The 21745-nt window shown below is 37.8% G+C and overlaps 4 protein-coding genes across 9 annotated transcripts; 3 read left to right on the top strand and 1 right to left on the bottom strand.

Moving 5' to 3' along the window:
• The first annotated feature begins 430 nt into the window (after positions 1 to 430).
• LOC120015901 (bax inhibitor 1-like) lies at positions 431 to 3367 on the top strand. The gene is made up of 6 exons (XM_038868400.1): positions 431 to 633; positions 1648 to 1791; positions 1917 to 2008; positions 2514 to 2700; positions 2804 to 2959; positions 3082 to 3367. Exons 1-6 carry the CDS (start codon positions 517 to 519, stop codon positions 3130 to 3132), a joined length of 747 nt encoding a protein of 248 aa, XP_038724328.1. The 5' UTR covers positions 431 to 516; the 3' UTR covers positions 3133 to 3367.
• A 2664-nt stretch (positions 3368 to 6031) lies between these two features.
• Positions 6032 to 12647, top strand: LOC120017273 (GATA transcription factor 26-like). 2 transcript variants are annotated; one of them, XM_038870445.1, is made up of 8 exons: positions 6032 to 6567; positions 8111 to 8482; positions 8958 to 9390; positions 9845 to 9917; positions 10390 to 10493; positions 10904 to 11090; positions 11220 to 11331; positions 11775 to 11861. In XM_038870445.1, the coding sequence occupies exons 1-8, from the start codon at positions 6528 to 6530 to the stop codon at positions 11786 to 11788; spliced, it is 1335 nt and encodes a 444-aa protein (XP_038726373.1). In that variant the 5' UTR covers positions 6032 to 6527; the 3' UTR covers positions 11789 to 11861. The 2 variants fall into 2 exon arrangements, with proteins under 2 accessions (XP_038726373.1, XP_038726372.1); XM_038870444.1 differs by lacking the exon at positions 11775 to 11861 and adding an exon at positions 12043 to 12647 and having other exon boundaries at positions 6035 to 6567.
• A 933-nt stretch (positions 12648 to 13580) lies between these two features.
• On the top strand, positions 13581 to 19065 carry LOC120017272 (histone-lysine N-methyltransferase, H3 lysine-9 specific SUVH6-like). Of its 5 annotated transcripts, XM_038870440.1 has the most exons (7): positions 13581 to 13744; positions 13858 to 13977; positions 14156 to 14436; positions 14590 to 17758; positions 17917 to 17945; positions 18606 to 18676; positions 18756 to 19065. In XM_038870440.1, the coding sequence occupies exon 4, from the start codon at positions 14630 to 14632 to the stop codon at positions 17717 to 17719; it is 3090 nt and encodes a 1029-aa protein (XP_038726368.1). In that variant the 5' UTR covers positions 13581 to 13744; positions 13858 to 13977; positions 14156 to 14436; positions 14590 to 14629; the 3' UTR covers positions 17720 to 17758; positions 17917 to 17945; positions 18606 to 18676; positions 18756 to 19065. The 5 variants fall into 5 exon arrangements, with proteins under 5 accessions (XP_038726368.1, XP_038726369.1, XP_038726371.1 ...); XM_038870441.1 differs by lacking the exon at positions 13858 to 13977; XM_038870443.1 differs by lacking the exons at positions 13858 to 13977; positions 14156 to 14436 and having other exon boundaries at positions 14647 to 17758.
• An 85-nt stretch (positions 19066 to 19150) lies between these two features.
• On the bottom strand, positions 19151 to 20863 carry LOC120017274 (expansin-like B1). The gene is made up of 3 exons (XM_038870447.1): positions 20660 to 20863; positions 20402 to 20508; positions 19151 to 19837 (listed from the first exon to the last, which is right to left on the bottom strand). The coding sequence occupies exons 1-3, from the start codon at positions 20826 to 20828 to the stop codon at positions 19328 to 19330; spliced, it is 786 nt and encodes a 261-aa protein (XP_038726375.1). The 5' UTR covers positions 20829 to 20863; the 3' UTR covers positions 19151 to 19327.
• Between the last annotated feature and the right edge of the window lie 882 nt (positions 20864 to 21745).

Below are 21745 nucleotides of genomic sequence, written 5' to 3'. Positions count from 1 at the left end.
AATATACGACACACCACCAGATCAAGCCTCTGAAAGTACAGGTGTCAACAGGCCCCACGCAGGAGGCACAAATCAAGCCCACGCAGGGGCAGACTATCAAGCCCACGAAGGGGCAGACGAAGCCCACACACCTCTTTGTAAATATTCGGAGGAGGTGAGACTAGAACCCATGACCTCAGTCAGGAACATGCAAAGTCATTGCCACTCAACCAATGGCTCATTTGCTTTCATGTTTGTGTACTTGCCCGGTCCGGTTGCGGGACAGTTTAACAAATAAGAAAGAGTTACAAAGTCAAACCATAAAATAATAAATATTTGAATTCCTCATTGCTCTGGTGATATTAATATATTGGATATCGTCAGAAGGGCATTATAGTAACTGGAGCAATCTAGAAATTTCCTCGTAAACTCGTATAAAATTTGCTATAGATTCCCCGACGCATACAATACGAACAAGCAAAAGATAATTAGTTGGAGGTTTCTCTCGTTTTCTAGCGATTTCTCTATTGTGAAGGAATGGACACGTTCTCTGCTTTCTTTGATTCCCGATCGGCGTCCAGGGGTGGCTGGACCTCCGATACCCTCAAGAACTTCCGTCAGATCTCTCCGCTCGTCCAGACTCATCTTAAACAGGTATGTTTCCCGGAAAGTTCTTTTTCTTCCTCCCTAGGGTTTGGGTTATAGGTTTTTTTGTATTATATTCTATCAATTGTCGTCAAGTATAGATTTGTAGATAATTGTTTTGTTGCGTTGAAGAAAAAGACGAAGAACATGATCATCGTATTTAGTTATTTCTTTTTTTTTTTTTTTTGTTTCTTAAATTTTGCGGAAGTAATTTCTTGGATCAAAGGGGTGCCTTGATCTTCAGTTGTAAATTTGCCTTGTTAATGACAATCCTACGAAGGAACGAGAGATAAATTATGGATCTTATGAGCTAGCACACTTGTAATAATGGTAACTAAGAATCCCATCCAATCGTAACGAGTATTTGAATTGGAAGTTGGGTTTCTTTACCCTGATTTTGAGCCCTACAAGTCCCATATGAGAAGAAGAAACAATCAGATGTTGTGATCTGGGGATTGTTCTTTTTTTCCTGAGGTATGGCTGGTTTGCAGGAGTTGCCAATTTAGGGCGGAGGAGATGCAAGAATCAAGATGCTAGAACGATTGTAAAATGTCTTCTCTCCCATTTAATATTTACGGCTTGAGTTGGGACGTTGAATCCTTTCCCCCTGGAAAGCAAAGGCTGTTTCATTGTTTTGATTCTCTATTTTATTGGGGATTTTGTTATATTTTCATTAAAATTGGATGTCAGGCTGAGATCAAAGAAGATTTTTTTTTTCTTTCTAATATCATAATTCTCATTCAGTCTTCAATAAATATTGTCTTAATTGCTTTTCAGTAACGCAAGGGATTTGTGATCAGTCACGCTATAACTGCTTTCTTGTTTTACTGTTATACGTGGCATTGTTTGACTTAAACCGCATTGTTCAGTTTGACCCTTGCTTCATGTTACCATCCATAAAGTTTTGGCTTGATCACCTGTTGAAGTATTTATCTAGTTTTTGTTTGTTTGCATACATGATTTTTTTCCCCTTTTCTCCCATATTACCTTCCAAAGGTTAAGTCTCATTGCCCAAATTTCCAGGTCTATCTGTCTCTGTGTTGTGCACTTGTTGCCTCGGCTGTAGGAGCTTATCTTCATCTCTTATGGAATATTGGTGGCCTTCTTACAACATTTGCATGCGTGGGAAGTATTGTTTGGCTTCTCTCTACACCTCCTTATGAAGAGGTATAGATTATTTGTTTTGTCATTTAATTGTTTTCCACTGCCATCTATGTGGTCAATGTTTCTGGTTCTCACTCTTTTCTTTTTCTTTTTCTTTTTTTTGATTTATGGTGTTTGTTCATAAGCAGCGGAAAAGGGTTGCTCTTTTGATGGCAGCTGCACTTTTTGAAGGGGCTTCAATTGGTCCTTTGGTTGATTTGGCCATTGAAATTGACCCAAGGTAGTTGACCATCTATCTACTTTTTTTTGTTGGCATTCTCTTTTGTGTTAACACAAAACATTAATGTTGGCTTTAAGGTAGTAGTAACTTTCCAATATCTACTTTATCTTGCTCTGGCTTTTGTATTTGAGAAATTGAACCATTCTTCTCCTCAATTTGACTTGTCTTTGTTATTTTCCATGCTTAGTTTGTTTAGAGGGTCTTGCTGGACTTGCTGTAAGGTTTCGATTACCTTCATGCAGTCTTGTAACACTTGTGTTATCTCATACTTGAAAACAGTAGCTCCATTTTATAGGAACCTTTTGTACTTGAGAAAGCTTTACTTTGTTTGGAAATCCAGAATCTTCATGGTCTGTGCTTTTCCTTTCCTTCGTATATTGATCCATTCATCCATGTGGAGATCTATTTTTCTAGAATATGCGCTTAATATCAAAGTGATGGGTTCCATTTGAAGATGTGCTTATAAATTTATGCAAACTTGTTTATGCTTCCTCCTGTGTTTCAGCATTCTGATTACCGCGTTTGTGGGAACTGGGTTGGCTTTTGGTTGTTTCACGGTGGCAGCCATGTTGGCAAGGCGTAGAGAGTACCTTTACCTTGGTGGCTTGCTTTCGTCAGGCCTGTCGATGCTCTTATGGTTGCACTTTGCCTCCTCTATCTTTGGAGGTTCCGCAGCCATCTTTAAGTTTGAGGTGAGGCAACACTGTCCCATGCTTTTTCCCGTTCTCCATTTCTTTTTCCTGTGTTCGTTGGCCCTTTAATTTAATTTGCTGATAACATTGTTTCTTTCCGCAGCTTTACTTTGGACTGTTGATTTTTGTTGGCTACATAGTAGTGGACACGCAGGACATCGTTGAGAAAGCACACCTTGGTGATCTTGACTATGTGAAGCATGCCTTGACCCTCTTCTCAGATTTTGTTGCTGTATTTGTCCGAATTCTGATAATCATGGTGAGTAGGGGGCTAAAATATATATACAGCAATCTTTGCTTAGTAGTGTTTCTCTTGCAGTTCTCAACAGAGTTGTTGTCTCTGCTTGTATAGTAACAAGTGTTCATTCATTGGTATTGCAGTTGAAGAACTCGATGGAGAAGGGTGAGAAGAAGAAGAAAAGGAGGGACTGAATTTCTGTGTGTGGGGGGTAGTGAAGCCACTCTTACTTGCTCGTATCTTTGTTTTGGCCTGTAAAAAGTTAAATGAGTTGTCTATACATCACAACATGAATGTTCAGATAATCCTTGGGATTTCATTTTCTTGTTGGAAGAGTGGGGTATTGTGTATTAATCCTTGCTATATCATTCTCTCCTCTGCTTGCACTAAACATCATCGCTATACAATTCTGCCTCTCTTTTTTGCTTTCCCTGCTTACTGTACAATATATAGTCGGAGCATCATCAATGTAGAGGAATAAAATCACCCAAGTAAAAGGTCAAACCAAATGGCCTATAACAGGTGTGACAATTTATAGAATCGGCCGCTAAATAAGGAAATCAAGGAAGATTTTAAGATTTCTGAAAATGCACACTATATAGCATGACTGGATGAATACTACCTAAAAGTTTGAGCAATCAAAGGTGAGACCAAATTACACCCAAGCCATTTGTTATGGTGATAAGATTGATGTGTATTACCTTAGTAATCAAGGTTTGAATCTCCTCCCTCGTTTAAAAAAAAAAAAAAAAGTGAGACCAAACTTTCAAAAGACTCGTTTTACAGATTGGTCCAAGAGGGTAAGATTTATTCACCACAATTAATATAGTATATTGACTATATTCAATCGACCAAATATATAATTATATATTATATTACGTATCAAAAGGACGTTGGAGACACCATCCCCCATCACGTACTCATCCACACTTATTGAAGAAGCTAACGTTCAACCAAACACAAAGAGGGGGAATAATAAAGTGAAATATAAGGTCAAAACTAGGAACACCGGCAGATACGTCTAATTGTATTTGTTCAAATTATTATATATAATTTTATCTGAAATTGGGGGTCAGTCATTGGTTTTACTGGAGAATGGGATTAGGTCTTCATCATCGCAGCCACGGCTTCTTTCTTTCTGGTTCCACCTAAAATTAATATTGAAAGATACAAAGGCTTCTCTATGGGGCACCTCACTGCTTTAATCATGCACTCCAGCTTCGTAGCCCTACAATGCACTGGTCCCATAAAAGATAGATCTTTGATTGATCATGTGGGACCCGCTGAAGTCATCTTCGTAAAAAATCTACACAACCCGGATTCCATCTGGATCACCAATTCACCCACCAATAAAGTCATAATTGAACCAATCTGGACCGTCCGTTTCAACATCTCAGCATATTCTTCTTCATACATACATACATACACACACATAACAATATGGTATGCCTCTCCCTCTTCGCATTTGTGTAGAGTTGATTATTTTATAATAAATAGGATCATCAAGTCATATTACTCCTTGGCTTAACCTTTTGGCTTATTTGACCCACTCCTCCAGTGGTTGATAATTCAATCACAGCCGTCCAATGTGAATCATAGATTATCTAATATGATAATAACAGACATGGTGAGTCGTGTGCTTGCTGGTTTTGTTGGGGTCAAAATCCTTTGATGAAAAGGAACCTTCCCCTTCCCAGTCCAGTCCGGTCCAGTCGAATCCAGTGGTTAGAAAACTTTGAATGGACCCTCCCCTCTCCTCATAGTGAAATTTTTAGACTTTATGCCAACTCCAAAATCCCATCAATACTGTGATATTTAATAAAAGAAGAAGCAGTTAAAAAAGCTAACAAAAGAGGTGATACCCACTATGCATAATGGACAAAACAAATATTTTTTTCTCTCTCTTTTTTTTTTTCATTTTTTAAAAAAAAATTTTGGCAAAAAATAAATTTTGGGGAAGGGGAAATTAGTAATTCTGTCTTTTTTATTTTTATTTTTATTTATTTTTTATGGTGTTTGTTGCCTTGGAGATTGGTCTTTTGCTGTGGTTATACTAAAACCACATAGGATTTGAATATTATGAGTAACAGCCGCTATTGATTGCTTAATTGGTCCAAAATGACGACGCAAATTAAGCTATGTGGGTCCCAAATTTACAATTCTTAAACCAAATCGAACGGTGACAAAATGGGGGTTGTCACTTGTCACCACGAATCATCACGCGGGGGCGGTGACTTTAAGGCAAAATGTCCGCTTTTCTTTTTTATTTTATTTTTTGTTTTAAGAGACCCACTCACTACTCAGTATTTATCAACACAATGTCACCACATACACGTAAGAAATTACCATTTTTTTTTATTATTCCTCGAAAATTAGATAGAGAGATAAGTAGGGAACCCAACCAAAAACAAAATCCTCTTGTTTCCACTTTCTCTCTCCTTTTTCTGCTTTTCGCATTTTCAAATTTTCTTTCTAAATCTCTTTCATTGATACTAAGAAAATCATGAATATATGCCTAAACTCGAGCAGTCTGATATACGCATACAAAAATTTATCACCTAACAATATAGTAAGTTGACCAAAGCTCAACGAGTGACTACAATGATATTTCTCCTAATAGAAATCAAATTCATGGTCTTGCGAATCCATATAATTTGATCCAAAGAGATTGACCACTAGATTATCACCCAATTGATTCTCTAAATTATCTTAAATTTTAAACATTAAATTCTAAACTCTAATATGTCATTTTTGGGAAAAAAATATTTATAATTTAACATGATTTTGGAATGAATTGTAGTGAGTTTTAGCTAAAAAATTGTAGACCCCACTTAGAAAACAATGCCTTGAGAATTTTGATTTATTTTATGGAGTCTTGAAAAGTTATTAGCAATAGTGGAGAAAAAGTCCATAGTCAGCAGGATATGTGCAATAATATTCCTCTACCCTCTTATCAGTTAAAAGATAATTAATATATTTTTTTTTCTGAATAAGATGGGAAAAAAAAAACTAAATCCTTTCAATAATAATAACAAATAAATAAAGCAAAAAAAGCTGAAACATTTACTTCATAAACAATGCAACCACAAGGAGGTCAAGTCAGGTCATACATTGCATTATACATACAGACACACTCTCCTCCCTCAATTTCACCTTCCTCCTTTTCACTGCCATTTATTAGATTCCTCTCTCAATGGACTTTTCTTTTCTCAATTGGATTGTACAGATTCCCAGCTAAGAGATCTCCATAGAAACAAAGAAAATTCCTGTTTATTTCCGAGTGATTGATTTTTTTTTTGGCTGTTTTTTGATTTTCTTTGGACTGTTTGACACAAACTCTTCTGGGTTTCTTGGCTTTTGCTCTCTTTTGTGAATTCTCTTTCCGGGTTTGTTGCCAAAAGGCCTTCTAAGTTCTAACCCAGAAGTATGCTATAAGAGGCTTCAAGATAACCATAGTATTTCTCACAAATTTTCTATTTATTTTTTGATTTTCTCCTGTAGCCTCTTTGGATATAAATTAGTTTTTCTTCCTTTTTGTTGTGAATTTCTTCGGATTTTTACCTTTTCACGATAAGGAAAAGAGAGAAAGATGGGCAAGCAAGGGCCTTGCTATCACTGTGGAGTTACCAGTGAGTTATTGTTTCTCCATTTTGTTTCTTTTAATATACGAGGAAAACCTGGGTTGTCTATTTCGTTTCATCTGAATGAATGTCTGCTTGAAAAATGTTCTGCCATGAAATGAATAATTATACGCAAAAGAGAGGATTTTAACTGGGCAAAGTCAATAAATTTAGAATGAGTTGTTTCTGTATGTTAATTGTGTTGCTATATGTGTTTTGAAGCAGAGGTGTCCAAGTGTATTTGGATACTTATATTGGATTGAGCTTGACTTAGTTATTGAATTCAGTTGCTTCCAATTCCTCTAATTGCATTTTCTCAACCTTTTATCTCTTGGTTGCAGTTTTTGGTCGAAATTTCAACATATCCTACCAGGCCAAATTGAGTCTTCAGTTCGTTGGATACTGGGGATTTACAAAGTCTATATTTGATTTGTATAGTCTTCACATTGCCTCTTAAATGGCTTATAAACCCCAAAATACCAAGTTAGAATGCTGTTCTTGATTGCGTTTTGTTTCACTAAATCAAGGATCAATCCCAGAAAGATTAACCCCTATGACACAACTTTCCACATTCATTTTAGTTCTTTGATAGACATTTCTCGTGTTCTTTTTCTTAAAATTATAGTCTGGGCGATTGGTACTGCTAAGCAATTAGTCCACGAGTTGTTCTGAACCATTTTCTCTCCCTGTGCACTGGACTTGTGAGCCTCTTTTTTAGGCTTGTGGCTTTGTTTCTTGAAGCACTTCAGTTCAATTTCTGAAAAAGTAGTGGGATAGAGCTTTCTATGGGTTCTAAATGTTGGAGTAACTACACAATGAGCTAATCATTCCAAAACCATTCTCTCTACTGCACCCTCAACACCCCAACTCATCTGGAAGCCACTTCTTGAAGTTATTTGTGTTCAATGCTGCAAGAAAGCTTTATTCTTGTTACCAAATTCCTAAAGTATCTTTCTTTCGGTCCATCATCCTCTTTATAAGTAGGTGTTGTTTCTTATACAAAGACCTATAATTTCCGCATCATACTTTTATGCTTTAACCTCCCTTTTGATAGAGTTTTGAAGCTTTGGACAAGCAACATCTGGCACTGCTGAATATTTTTTCTGCAGGTTCTACTGATACTGAACACCACAACATGGCCGGTTAGCCATCTAAGCTGGTAGTATGTGTGGGAAGCAAGTGGTTACAACTAGTGCTTGTTTCATGGCATGTTCAGTTGAATAAAATGCTAGATGTATTTTCCAACTGCAGTGTGAACGAAAAAAAAAAAAATTCACACATAAGCAATAGCTGACTAGTGCTTGTTCCATGGCATGCAGCTACTTCTCTTATTTTGAACCTTTGCTTCTCTGATATCGATAAACACAATTCACTTTCTTTGAATATTTGTTTTAGTGATTTTCTGTATTACTTGACTCTTGTATTCTTTTTCTTGTTGTGGATGAGCCTAGTTCTCTTTTTCCACAGACATTACAGCTTTAAGTTTAGGAATTCTTGTAAACAGTGTTTTTTTAAATATGCATCAATTGTTGACAACCAAGCTTTGGAACAGGCACCCCTCTCTGGCGCAATGGGCCTCCTGACAAGCCAGTATTGTGCAATGCATGTGGATCTCGATGGCGGACAAAGGGAACTCTTGCAAACTATACTCCACTTCATGCTCGTGCCGACCCTGATGATTATGAGGATCATAGGGTGTCTAGAATGAAGAGCATATCTATAAATAAGAACAAAGAACTGAAACTTCTAAAACGAAAGCTAAATCCTGATAGCATCATAAATGGAGGGTTTGCCCCTGACTACAGCCAGGGTTTCCGGAAGGTTGTAGATGAAGATACTGGTAATGGATCAAGTTCTGGTTCAGCGATATCTAACTCTGAAAGCTGTGCTCAATTTGGCAGTGGGGATGCTAGTGATTTGACAGGTTAAATATCAGCTGAAAATTTGCATTAGCATCTGCTTGACTCTACAACTGAGATAATTTTTTTTATTTTGACTGATAGAATGAAGTTTAGTTAGTTATATGTTGCATACTATGGAAAATCTGCATATGGGAGTTGAACTATTTTTAATCCTTGTAATTATCATTGTGGCACACTGCACATGCCTTCGCCAATGATGATTTCCGTTGCTAACAGGAGCCAAAATGTGTCCTTGAGGTTTCTTAATCAAAGATTTTTTAATTAATTGATTATTTAACGGTAGCATATTCTCAGGCTTTCCCTAAGGCATACCTATTTAAGGCAGTCTATTACTGTAAGCAGATTCAGTAAGTAGCTCAGGACTTATTGCTTTCTTTGTCAGCACAATTTTTGATGGTAAAGGACTCTGATGTAAATTTGCATTACTATTTTGCCCCATTATGTTGTCTTTAAGCAGCTTCTTCGACATTTTTGCAGGTCCAGCTCAGTCAGTTGTGTGGGACTCCACAGTTCCCTCTAGGAAGAGGACCTGTTTCAATCGTCCAAAGCCTTCTCCTGTTGAGAAACTTACAAGGGACTTGTATACTATTTTGCATGAGCAACAGTCTTCATACTTCTCTGGATCTTCTGAAGAGGATTTGCTTTTTGAGAGCGAAACACCAATGGTTTCGGTTGAGATAGGACATGGAAGCGTTCTCATTAGACATCCTAGCTCAATAGCTAAAGATGAGGAATCTGAAGCAAGTTCTCTGTCAGTTGAAAACAGACAATACTCGTCAAATGAGGCATATTCACGTTCTGTTACCCTTCCTATAGATAATGTGAATACGAGTGTCAACGCATCAAGTTATGTGATTGAAAAGGCTAAGCAAGCTATGGGACAAGGGATGCAACTACAGCAACCGAAAAGGTATTGATACATAGTATTAGGACTTGCAGAAGAATTTTAGCCAATTGTTTGTTAGTAATTGTAAATTAGGTTTTAGCTTTTAGCTCAAATATGAAATTGTAATCCATGCTGTCTCTGAAAGATACAATGCAACACATCAATTAATACATACATGGGGATTGGTGGTCACTGGTTATATAGGCTTTAAACATGGAGCAAAAATACTGGACTGCCTCGGTTGTGTAATTTTCGACAAATTCTAGAGTTATTGTAAGTTGTGAATCATGTTACAAGGAGGTTGGTTTGTGGATTTATTGCATGATATGGGATGCAAATGTTTTTGAAGCATTGGCCTGAAGTAAAAGCAGAAGAGATACATTTTAGTTATTCCTACTATACAAGAAAAGAAGAAATTGAAAAAAGAATATTACTCTCAACATGGTTAATTGTTCCTTTTTTTTTTTTGGAATTTCAGGGACAAGATTCAGCAAGAGAAACAACAACTTTTGGGAAGTCGTAGTTCACCACTGTGTAATATAGATTTCAATGTAAGCTTTCATCCTTTGGTGCCAATTTTGTCAAACATCATGTTATTATCTGATGATATGCTTGCTTTTAGCAAAAGAAAATATCGACTAAGTAATAAGTGGCTCTTTTAGAATCATATAGAGCATGAGTTATTACTTACGTACTATCTGATACTGTGAACTGTTTTTGAACATTGCACATGGTTTCTCAATAATCTGGAAGTTAGTGTCTATATTGATGTGAATGTTCTTCAGAAGAGAAAAACTTGTATCATCACCTAAAAAAATGTTTTCAATGGTGTATATTTGTTGTCCATTGTAATATCTGAATATAACATTCTCTCTCTCTCAAATGATATTTGTGGTTCTTGCCTATCTCTTAGCGTTTCTCCAGCTGGAAAGTGATATTTATTCTTGAATTGAGTAATGTTCGAAACATGTTCATCTTTAGTGCGCTTTAGCATATCATAGTTATTGTTTGATTTTGGTGTAGGATATTCTTAACTTCGAGGAGTTCGCAAAAAACTTGTCAAGTGAGGAGCAGCAGCAGTTATTTAAATATTTACCTTCACCTGATACCGCCAAAGTCCCTGATAGGTTGGTATATGACATTCATTCGATTTTCTATTTTTTAATCACTGCCAGTATTTTCTGAATTGTAAGTCATTTAAGAGACAAAATGCATTGTTTTTAGGTTAGCTATCCTATTCAAAGTTGCACTTATAGGTGTATTACTTCAATATTTGCAGTGTTAAGTGTAGCTTGAGTCATAACTCTTGAGTCTTGACATTCAATAACTCTTGAGTCTTGACATTCAATTGCCCTAGGACTTTGCATTCAAATATAATATTTCAGAAGGGGTTTATGTCAACTGAAAAAAATAAGTGTAGATTTTTTACTGTACAAGGATAGAATTTATGTCCAATCAATTTCATGAAACTGAATAAGCAAGTTCCCAAGAAGTTGAGGCGTGATCTATTAATTCCGCTGTATTGTTGCATTTGCAGCCTTGGAAACATGTTCGATAGTCCTCAATTCAAAGAGAACTTGTCTTCCTTTCAGCAACTACTGGCAGAAGGAGTGTTTGATATCTCCTTTTCAGGTGTAAAGACTGAAGACTGTAAGACTTTGAAAAGGCTTGCGTTATTCAATTTAACGAAATACAAATGGGTGGAACATTATCATCAGCTGAAGGTTTGAGTTGCTTTCTGCACATACAAGTTTTATTGGATGAAAATAACATCTACCAATAATTATTTGGAGAGTGGAATCAAGTTGCATTGCTACCTACCTACCGTTCTTTCTTTTTTTTTTTGACTGCAGAAACTTAAGAATTGCCCTGGAAAACTTGTTGGAACAGGTCCAAATGGCATAGCATGGCATAGTTCAGTTATCGTCAAGAGATCACGTGACAGTCAAAATTATAAAATTCCAGGTCAGTCAAATCTTTGGCCTGAGTATATCATATAATGGAGTTGAGCTTATTGTTGAGGACCTAAGGTTGAAGCAAATATGCTAGCATGGGCTAAGCTTTGACATTTCAAAAGGTTAAATAACACGTCTCACAGCAAATAGCTGGAAGAGTGTCTGCTTGATTATAATGTATATTTTGTATGGATTCAAGTGTCAATCTGTGTGACATTGGACCGAAATGACTGAAGCTAGATTTCCGAAAACAATCTGTCATCATTTCTGTTACCTTTCGTTTATCATCTTTGGGTATCCTGGTTTTCAATTTGAAGGAAAAACATGTATTGTAAAATGAAGCGTAGTTGAACACCGATGACACATAACCAGCTAAAACTGAGATTGCATATGTAAATCCATCCTAATCATCCTTCTGGAGCTGACATTAGTATTGACATCACAATGTTTCAGGTCTTGAAAGATAAGACTGATAGCTTTTCTAATGGAGCAGCAATATACGGCCATTGATATTGATGGTTTATATATCTCTTTTCATCGGAAAAAATGAACAGTGCTTCGCATCCTTTCCTATAGTTCAAATGATAGGGATTTGTTTGAGACAATTTTTATGTTATTCTATAGAACTTGCTTCTTCTTTTCAGTGAATATTAATGCTGAGTGCTTAAACATATACATAGTTTGCATGGAACTGTTCTCAAAATTATATTTCATCTTTCAGAAGCAAAGGGTGTGATGAGGAGCCCTAAAAGGGTTATCACGAAAGCGTCCTATGAAAGCAAAGAACCCATAGACAATGATGGCTCTTGCTTTAGTCCAAGAAGCCTATTTGCATTGCCTCCTGAGAGTAGCTCTCTTATGCTGGACTCTCTCCATTTTGTCGATGAAAGCCCTGATCAGGATCTGCTGCTGGATGTGCCCTCTAACAGCTCATTCCCACAGGCAGAGCTCCTTAATCCAACTATGAGTTTTGGCCAACAGGCGAGCACTAGCAGTAGCAGTATATACCCACATCTTGTTCGTCCCTAGCGATGTTTTTAAAATGATACCTGGTAAGTTGGCCTAATAATAGATGCAGTTCTGCTGGATGTTATGACAGGGGCAACTTGTTTTGCATATCAAGTCCATAAAAGCTTGTGAATGAGGTTTGATGGTTGCTTTTTAATTCCCCCCAATCTTCTCAAACACTTTAATGCTTCAAGAGATGAATTCGGGTGGATTTTTTTTTTTTTTTTTTTTTTTGTATAGGTTGACAACAGGATGTAATATATTGCTCAAAACTCAAAAGTGCAAAAGAGGTGGTAATATTCTGAGTTATGGATGCAATTTTCGTTCTTGGGTATTGCAGAAATTACTTGTAAATAACACCCTTCGCTTGCTTTTCAGTTTTATTACTTTAGTAGAGCGAGATGAGGAGTTTAGGTTGGGATGATGAAGTTAATTGTGATAATGCAAGATCAGCTCCACCCGCATGCCCAGCAGTTTAATTTTGTGTTACGTACGTAAAGGAAAATGAGATTCAAATTTCAAACACACGGGTCATTGAACTAAACAAAATGCTCGATGGCCGTAACTTTATTGGATTTGAAAACGGAAGCCCCTTATTCCGCAGGAGTTCATTCCCAAGGAGGAAAAAGGAGTAGAAACAAATGTTTCATATGAAGATGGAGGATTCGATAACTTTATTGGCTTTTGAGCTCTCCTTCCACAGTTCCACTCTAGATCGACCGCAGCTCCTCAGAGCCAGCAAGGATCGATCCTTCTAGTGGATCCTGCTAGCTACCATAATCAGCCTCCTTTCCCTCCGAGCTTTCTGGTAGCGAGACCATCAAGATGCCATGGATTCCACGGGAAGCTCTTCGAACTCCTCCTCTTGGTCGTCTCTGAAGACGGATTCGTCGCTCTCTCCGGGGAAGCGGGACCGAGGAAAGCAGTTTTCTCGAGATGATGATACTTGGCTGAGCCGATCACTGTTCTTCGTCTTCTCGAAAAATCCTTAATATCCAAAGGACACTTGCGTCTCATCCATTTGGGTTTCTTTTTCCGCCGTTTTAGGGGTTTTTTTTGAAAAAACGGTTCCCGCCATTTTGATGCGTTGCCGTTGGACGATGTAACTGGCGGTTAGAAACCAACAAAGAGGCCCGTGAAGTTGGCGCTAGTTGGGTTCGGGCTCATTTTACATAAGTGGGCTTAGCCCATCAAGTCTAGCCCATGGTTACTGAAGAGTGAAGACCGAAAGGCATAAAGCTGTTTCCATTTTTGGTCATGTCCGTCCGTCTGTCTGTATCTTGAAAACCAGAAATTGGCTCCTGGCTTGGGAAAAAACTTGCAAGCTCGTTCTCACCGATACATTTCCGTTTCAATATCTGGATTTACTCCCCTATATTCCCCTGGCGGTCAGTTTTCCTCAATAGCGGTCATCGGTACGGTCTCTCTGCCTCTCTCTGATTGTGTGTCTACTTGTGTGACTTGCTTTCTGCAATTCTCGCTTTATGCTTCATGCCCTAGATCTAATTCGGCTTTCGTTTCTTTCTAGGGAATTTTGTCTCCTATTTTTTGTTGGATTGAAAATTTAGTTGGTGGCGTGGTGTTTGCGTTGTCGCCCTCAGTATTGATGTCCTCGCTATGCGTTTGATCATAACACCAAAGTATTTTTGTATGAGTATCACAAAGTATTTTACGCATCGTTTTGAACAGTTTTTTTTTTCTCCTGCATACATTTCATAAGTTTTATATTCTTATGTTTCATATTGTATTTTAAGTCCTCCATCCCAGTGGATGCGGGAATAATAACAGAATTCAAGTCTTTGAGATTAGGTTTTTGGTTGTCTCAGGTGCTATGAGAGTGTGAGTTAATCAACATTTACATGGTGTATATGGTGATGGGCTGGTGCTGGTGAAAGTAATGGAACTCATGATATTAACAACTGAGTTGATTGGATTTTCTTCTTTTGTCATAAACTATTTGTGGACTAATAGCACCTTTGGCCCTTGTCTCCCGAGGGCTGGATCAATTGGACTAGCTTGGAGACAACCCTGGTTAGAATCTCCATAGCAAGAATAGGCCTGCAGTCTTACTAATGCTGGTGGTGGGGGGCCACTTCAAGTCTCTGAGGTTCAATTGTGCAAAACATAAGCTTTTCCTCATTTCGAAAAAAAAAAATTATTTTTAATTTTAGATTTATTGGGCATCGTGGCAAGTTTTGTGTTGATTTCTGTTTAATCTGGGACTTCCTCTTATGTCAATGATAATTATTTTGGCTTTTAGGTTGGTTTTGGGCACTTCATTGTTTATTTCATGAGTTGGTATGGGGTTTGTGGACAGTGTGGTGCATGCAAAGTCAACAAGAGTGGGTAACTTGAGCAGTGGTAGCTCTTCAGAGAGGAGTTCAGGAAGAAAAATGATGGAAAATGATAATGTTGCTTCACACATCGGTCTGCCCAAGTACAAGCAGAGAAGAGTTTCTGCTGTTCGAGATTTCCCACCAGGGTGTGGACGTTTTGCTGCTGGGATCAGTTTGAGACCAGACAAAGAAGAGGCCCCTAACAATGCCGTCGAGGAATTAGAGGGTAGGTATAAAGATGGTAATATTCAACTATCTGAAACTGGGTTTGGGACCCAGTCCACCAGTGTACTGCAAAGTTTAGTTCGTGAGGAAATGCCTGGGCAGCAAAATGCTTCTGAATCTGAATTTGAAAGGCTTAAGAGTTCAGAACATCCCAAATATGGGCTTACGTCAATGGATATGAAACAAATGCAAGCAGTAGATTTGTCAGAGGGGGTGGGAGCTTTGGATGATGCCAGAATGATTACACCACTGAAAGCTTTTGAACAAGAAACATGTGACGTAGTAAATGATGTTTGCCAGGTTGATGATGCTGCTCTGGATGAAGAGTTGGTTCCACCAAATGATTTGGGATTGTTGCCACTTCATGATGATTCCGCTGCTTACCGTAATGGGAATGATCTGGAGAAAACTTTGGTTAGAAGTTATCCTCCTCGAAGACGAGTTTCTGCTGTTAGAGACTTCCCTCCAAATTGTGGAAGAAATGTTTCATGTCTTAGCAAGGAAAAGGATATGGAAGTTCTAGATTCTTCTGAACACAGGTGTTTGGGACAAGAAAAATTTGATAGCGAAGATGAGCCACTGAAAGGGACAATTCAGACTAATGTGAAGGGAATGGGAGTGGATGTAGGCGGAGAAGATGATGAGGCTAGCAAATTGGAAGGATATTATCCTAAATCTGTCAAGGACGAAGTTAAAGTTGAATCTGAAGGGAGGCCTTCTAAAAGAATAAGGAAGCAAGATAAAATTATTTCCTCACTGGAGAATACAAAGCCGAAGACTGCTGTCAGAATGGATGAGAGTGTTGCCGGGAAAGACTTTGTTGGTTTCACGAGGGCTAAAACTGTTGACCAGAATGTTGCTGATGTGTCTGGATCTGATAATCATTTGCAAGATGAAGATTCTAAAGTTTTGAAATTTACCTCAGAAAGAAGGATCATAATAGGTCTCATAGCTGCATCAAATTCTCCTTCGAGGCGGGCTAAAGGACCCTCCAAAGCTAATGTGGCTGGAGGTATAGCTAAAAGTACAGGGAAGAAACATCGTCCTTTATTGCTAGAAAGATTTAAATCTGCTGTTGAGCCAAGGAATGTTAAAGCAGTAAAATCTGGAGGGACATTTGCTATGCCCAGTTCATCTTCCACTCAAAATGCTTTTCAAGTTATCCATCAACTAGTTGTCTCAGATTTTAAAAATTCTACATGGCAGGATGAAGTGTCTCATGTGGGTGCACATAATATTGATGTGAGCCTTCCTCCATCCTGCCCCATTAGTTTGATTGGTAGAAGTAATGATAGTGACGGGATTGTCACTCGAAACAAGGTGAGGGAGACATTGCGTCTGTTCCAAGCTATCTGTCGGAAGCTCTTGCAGGAAGCTGAAGCAAAGCCAGCAGATCGACACAAGAGGATTGATTGTCAAGCAGCGAAAATTCTCAAGGATAAAAACAGATATATTAACCCAGACAGAATAATTGGATCTGTCCCAGGAGTTGAAGTTGGTGATGAGTTTCAGTACAGGGTGGAGCTTAATATTATTGGTATGCATCGACTAACTCAAGGTGGCATAGACTATGTGAAGCAAGGAGGAATTTCTCTTGCTGTAAGTGTTGTAGCTTCTGGCGGCTATGATAATGAGTTGGACTCAGATGTCTTAATTTATACAGGCTCAGGCGGGAATGTGGGCAATAAGGAACATGTAGATCAGAAGCTTGAAAAAGGGAATCTTGCTTTGGCAAATAGTAAGAATGCACAGAATCCCATAAGGGTTATCCGCGGTGAGGATTGGGCCTTTGGTACTTCGGATGCAAGAGGTCGGACTTATGTATATGATGGGTTATATTTGGTTGAACATTATTGGGAGCAAATAGAGCCACATGGTAGTAAGGTCTTTAAATTTAGGTTAACACGTATTCCAGGGCAGCCAGAGCTTGCATGGAAAGAAGTTAAGCAGTCAAAAAAATTTAAGGTGCGCAAGGGTATCTGTGTAGATGATATTTCACTAGGGAAAGAGCCAATTCCCATATCTGCTGTTAATACAATAGATGATGAAAAGCCCCCATCCTTCGAGTATGTGACTTGCATGATGTATCCAGATTGGTATCACTCTCTTCCTCCCAAGGGATGTGATTGTTTGAATGGATGCTTAGAATCGGGAAAATGTTGTTGCGTGGCCAAGAATGGAGGTGAGATTCCATATAACCACAATGGTGCTATTGTTGAAGCAAAGTCCCTTGTCTATGAGTGTGGTCCATCTTGCAAGTGTCCGCACTCTTGCCATAATAGAGTCAGCCAACTAGGTATCAAATTTCAGCTTGAGATTTTTAAAACTGAATCTCGGGGCTGGGGTGTGAGATCTCTAGATTTTATTCCTTCAGGTAGTTTCATATGCGAGTATGCAGGAGAGCTCCTTGAAGAGAATGAAGCTGAAAAAAGAACTGGTAATGATGAGTATCTGTTTGATATTGGGGACAACTACAATGATGGTAATCTTTGGAATGAACTTTCAACTATGATGCATGAGACACAATCAACTTCCCATGAAGTTGTCGAATGTGTTGGCTTCACCATTGATGCCGCAAAGTATGGAAATGTTGGGAGATTCATCAACCATAGCTGTTCTCCTAATCTTTATGCCCAAAATGTCCTTTATGATCACGAGGACAAGAGGATTCCCCACATTATGCTGTTTGCCGCGGAGAACATTCGTCCACTGAAGGAGTTGACTTACCATTACAATTACATGATAGATCAGGTTTATGATTCTGATGGCAATATTAAGAAGAAGACTTGTTACTGTGGCTCGTCAGAGTGCACTGGTCGGATGTACTGAGGCAGGGAGAAGATAATGTGTGAATTTAGTTGAGCATTGGTAATTATCACCACTGTTAAGTACAGCACTAGCTTTTCTGTAGTCATGGAACTGCTAATTATATGCGTTTGTCTTGGTTTACCTATCTTTTGTAACAAGTTAATTCTCTTTGAATGCTTAACGTGGTCTGAATTTGCATTGTCATTCTACTTGTGCAGGCATGCGAATACAGGTACAGGGCAATCATGTAAGTTGCAGAGACATACAGACTGTCATTATTAATCACTAAATAATTTGGTTGCGGCCTTGCTCTATTTCTAGTGCTTCTATATTTCGTGGTTTTATATTCATGAATGTTGGAGCTATGGAATGCCACGGTCTCTTTGGGGACAGTTGCTTGCATATTCTCATCCACGTTAGGCAAGCCAGTCAAATATGACAACTTATTGTTCTGAACACTCTCGTGTCTTTTATATGCATGGGCAATATGTTCATGGCTATTAGTATTAATAAAGGTAATGAACTGGTTGTGCACTCTGGTTCGGTTTGGACCTCTGTGTTGTTATCATCCAGCAGTTACCTTTAGGTTACTGTTGGTAATATTACTTTAGATCTCCTTATAAAATTTTCATCTCCTTGTAGTATTGGGTTTGTGCTTGATGTATAAAATTAGGTTTTGTTTTTAGGTTGTATCTGCCCTTTGTAACAATGTTCTTGAGGCTATATATTTAGTCACTGAGTAAGCTCTGCTATGTAGCAGCTTGGTGCCACTTGATTAAAATTTTCTACTCAAAGAGGAAGTAGGCAGGCATTGTGATGTTCTGAATGCAGTTTAGATGTCATTGCTCTCTACTCAGTACTTGAAATAAGAAGTTGAATTTTCTTCTCCTTTTGTTTTCTTTTTCAGAATTCAGATCTCTTCAATTCCGGATCTTCGTCAAAACTTTGTCCAAGAGATTAGCTAATTACAGTTGGATGGTTAGCTCTCTCCTCGATTACTAGAGATTACGACACTTGACGAAATTGTATCTACTAACTTTTAATTGTTTGAATACAGGGAAATCTGTGGCTGTTTTGGGAGCAACTGTAAACAAAATTTGAACTTACCCATCTAATTTTTGAGATGGTTCAGCTGATGCTGTATTGAAACTTGCGAAGTTTAATGTCATTGATCCTTATATGTGATTATGTCGTAGGATGGATGGATTAGGTTTTGGCGCCGAGGAGCTATATTTCGAGGAAAATAGTTTTCATATATATATATATATATATTTTTCAGTATGAAACACGATTATTCTAAAAGATTGTTCCCAAGAAAATGTTTTTAATGTGTGAACTAAAATGTTGGCTAGGGATGAATCCTTTCATCTAAGTTTTGTTCGTGTATGATAGAAGTTTTGTTGCGGTAAATTTTAGTATTTTAGAGGATCTGTTATGAATAACTGATGTGAATGTTCTTAAAACACACACATATTATTGTATTAATGTACATCCCAATGACAAGGACTGCCATATGTTATTATTCATACATAATACTCACATTCACATCACATGGAAGATAAGTGTAAAGTCTCTTTTATTTTTCCACTCCTAGTTGGAATGTAGAAAGAGATAGATGGTCCTAATAGTTCAATTGAGGTTAACGTTGGATTGATAAGTAGCACCAAGCTTCCAACCAGATGGGATTGCATTGGGTGCCTCCAGCCATGTTAGCCCTTCACTCCCACTCACATGGAACCTGAGCTTGATGGAAGTAGACTTTGGTGGTGGGGTGGTGTCAAACACAGCACCATATGGCCTTCTCATCCCACTCCATTCGTTGCGTTCCTCATCCCAGAAATCTACATCTACGACGTCGCTTTTGCCGGCGACAGAGAGAATGACTATGGCCAAGTAGTGTGGATATCTGGTTTGCTCATGGATCTTGAACAGAACACCATATCCTCGGCATGGGATTCTCTGGAATTCTACGTCCACCACACCATATGCGAATAACTCATGTGAGGCCGTCGGATTATATCCCATCCTTGAGAAGGCAGTCGGGCTCATTATAAAGTCCGTGTGGTCGCCCTCGCCGTAGTCAGTCGCCACCACTTCTACCCCATCGTCACTGCATAAGTAGGGTGCCTTGCACCTAACCTGAATTAATTTATTAATTTAGCTGCAAATTAATTAACTACAAAGTGATCACCCATCAAAATAAACAAACCCTTGGTGTAGCTAATAATTAGTCTTATTCCAGTGTTTTTTTTTTGTCGCAGCTATTCCAAATGATGAGATAGACACACACGATTTCACGTGAATCATGTATGTCCATTTCAATATTTGGGATATCTGGAACAAAAACAACAGTATTATGGATTTTAATGTGTTTTTTTTTTCCTCAGCTATTCCAAATGATGAGATAGACACACACGATTTCACATGGATTATGTAGGGTTCATGATTTCACGTGGATTATGTATGTCCATTTCAATATTTGGGATATCTGGAACAAAAACAACAGTATTACAGATCTTAGCGTGTGTGTTTTTTTTTTGCCTCAACTATACCAAAAACTAAGATGGATGCACACGATTTCATATGCATCATGTACAACCCACAATTTCACGTGGATCATATCATAGATATCCATTTCAATAGATGGGATAACAACAAAACATGGGATGTTTAGCGTTATGAGATATGAATATTAGCAAGGACCTGATAGCATGCACCACAGCCACGTCCAGCCCTGAAAAGTCTTGAAACCCCAGCTACCTTTCCATCATTCACTGTCCTTCCATATTCTCCAAACCCACATGCGCCGGCTACACAACACAACATTATAAATCTCAAGTATCATGCATTATATACATACATATATATATATATATATATAAATAGTTGATAAATATTGCATGAGAGCTATATATATATATATATAAATGATGGAATGAATAAACATTTAAGAGTACTTACTTGGAGTTCCTAGGCCATCAGGGCTACCATGATAGGTAGCTCTTGAGTGTGTAAAGGTGTCTCCAGCTGAGTAAGATGGTGGAGGGAAGACCACCACAATGCAAATGAAAATAAAGTAAGCAAATGTAAGAGCAGCATCAGACCCCATTTTTTGATTTATAATAATCATCCAAAAGATGATGAATGAAGAGTCGAGAGATGGGAATTGCAGAGAAGTTGGATCGATCCCCCCATACTTATACTACACTCATGAGGCGGCTAGCTCTTCATGTAAATTATTAATTAATGCATTCCCATGCCACCTTTTTCTTCCACTTGGTATAGAAACAGAGTATATACCTATATTATAACTCCCACTTTCAATTATTTAGAAGAAAAAAAAAACATTTGACACTACTCCGACTCTTCTGTAATTATTATTATTATTATACCTAATAATTAATTAATTAAAGAGAGGGAATTCCAATTTCGAAGTCTATAGTTGAGGAAATTTTGTAATGGGTTAGGTAAAATATCTCTTCAACTCTCCTCCATTTGTACACACTCTATGCATGCTTACATGGATATGCTGACGACTGCTAAAAGAGTGCAAGCGCACAACTTGATAAAAGACTAACAACATAACTAGCACTAGATTATCAAAAACTCTTTCTACTCCTAATAATTTCTTCCATAATCGACCATAACAGTATTATTTCATTTAATTACTTTAAATTATGTTATTATGTTGTCTAATTACATTGACTTTCGTTATTACGTTGTCTAATTACATGTTATGACTGAATTTGTTAGGGATACGTAGCGCTGCCGCTAGATTATAGTTTAGTTTCCTAAACACAATCGAAACCACCTTATAGTTTCCTAAAGACAAACGCTCATTTGGAAGTAGCATTTTAGTGGCATTTCGGAAAGCTTTTTCAAATTGTTAAATTTGGAGCATTTGAATGGCAATTTTTTTTAATCTACTTGAAATACCTCCACTTTATTAATGATATTCCAACTATGCCCATCTTCTCTTCTTTGACTTTTTAAACAAATGTTAAAAAACCCTAACATCCTGTTTGGTATCACTTTAAAAAATTATGA

This window comes from Tripterygium wilfordii, chromosome 15, assembly GCF_013401445.1.
Source record: "Tripterygium wilfordii isolate XIE 37 chromosome 15, ASM1340144v1, whole genome shotgun sequence".
Taxonomy (NCBI): Eukaryota; Viridiplantae; Streptophyta; class Magnoliopsida; order Celastrales; family Celastraceae; genus Tripterygium; species Tripterygium wilfordii.
This window is presented reverse-complemented; position numbering and strand designations above follow the sequence as displayed.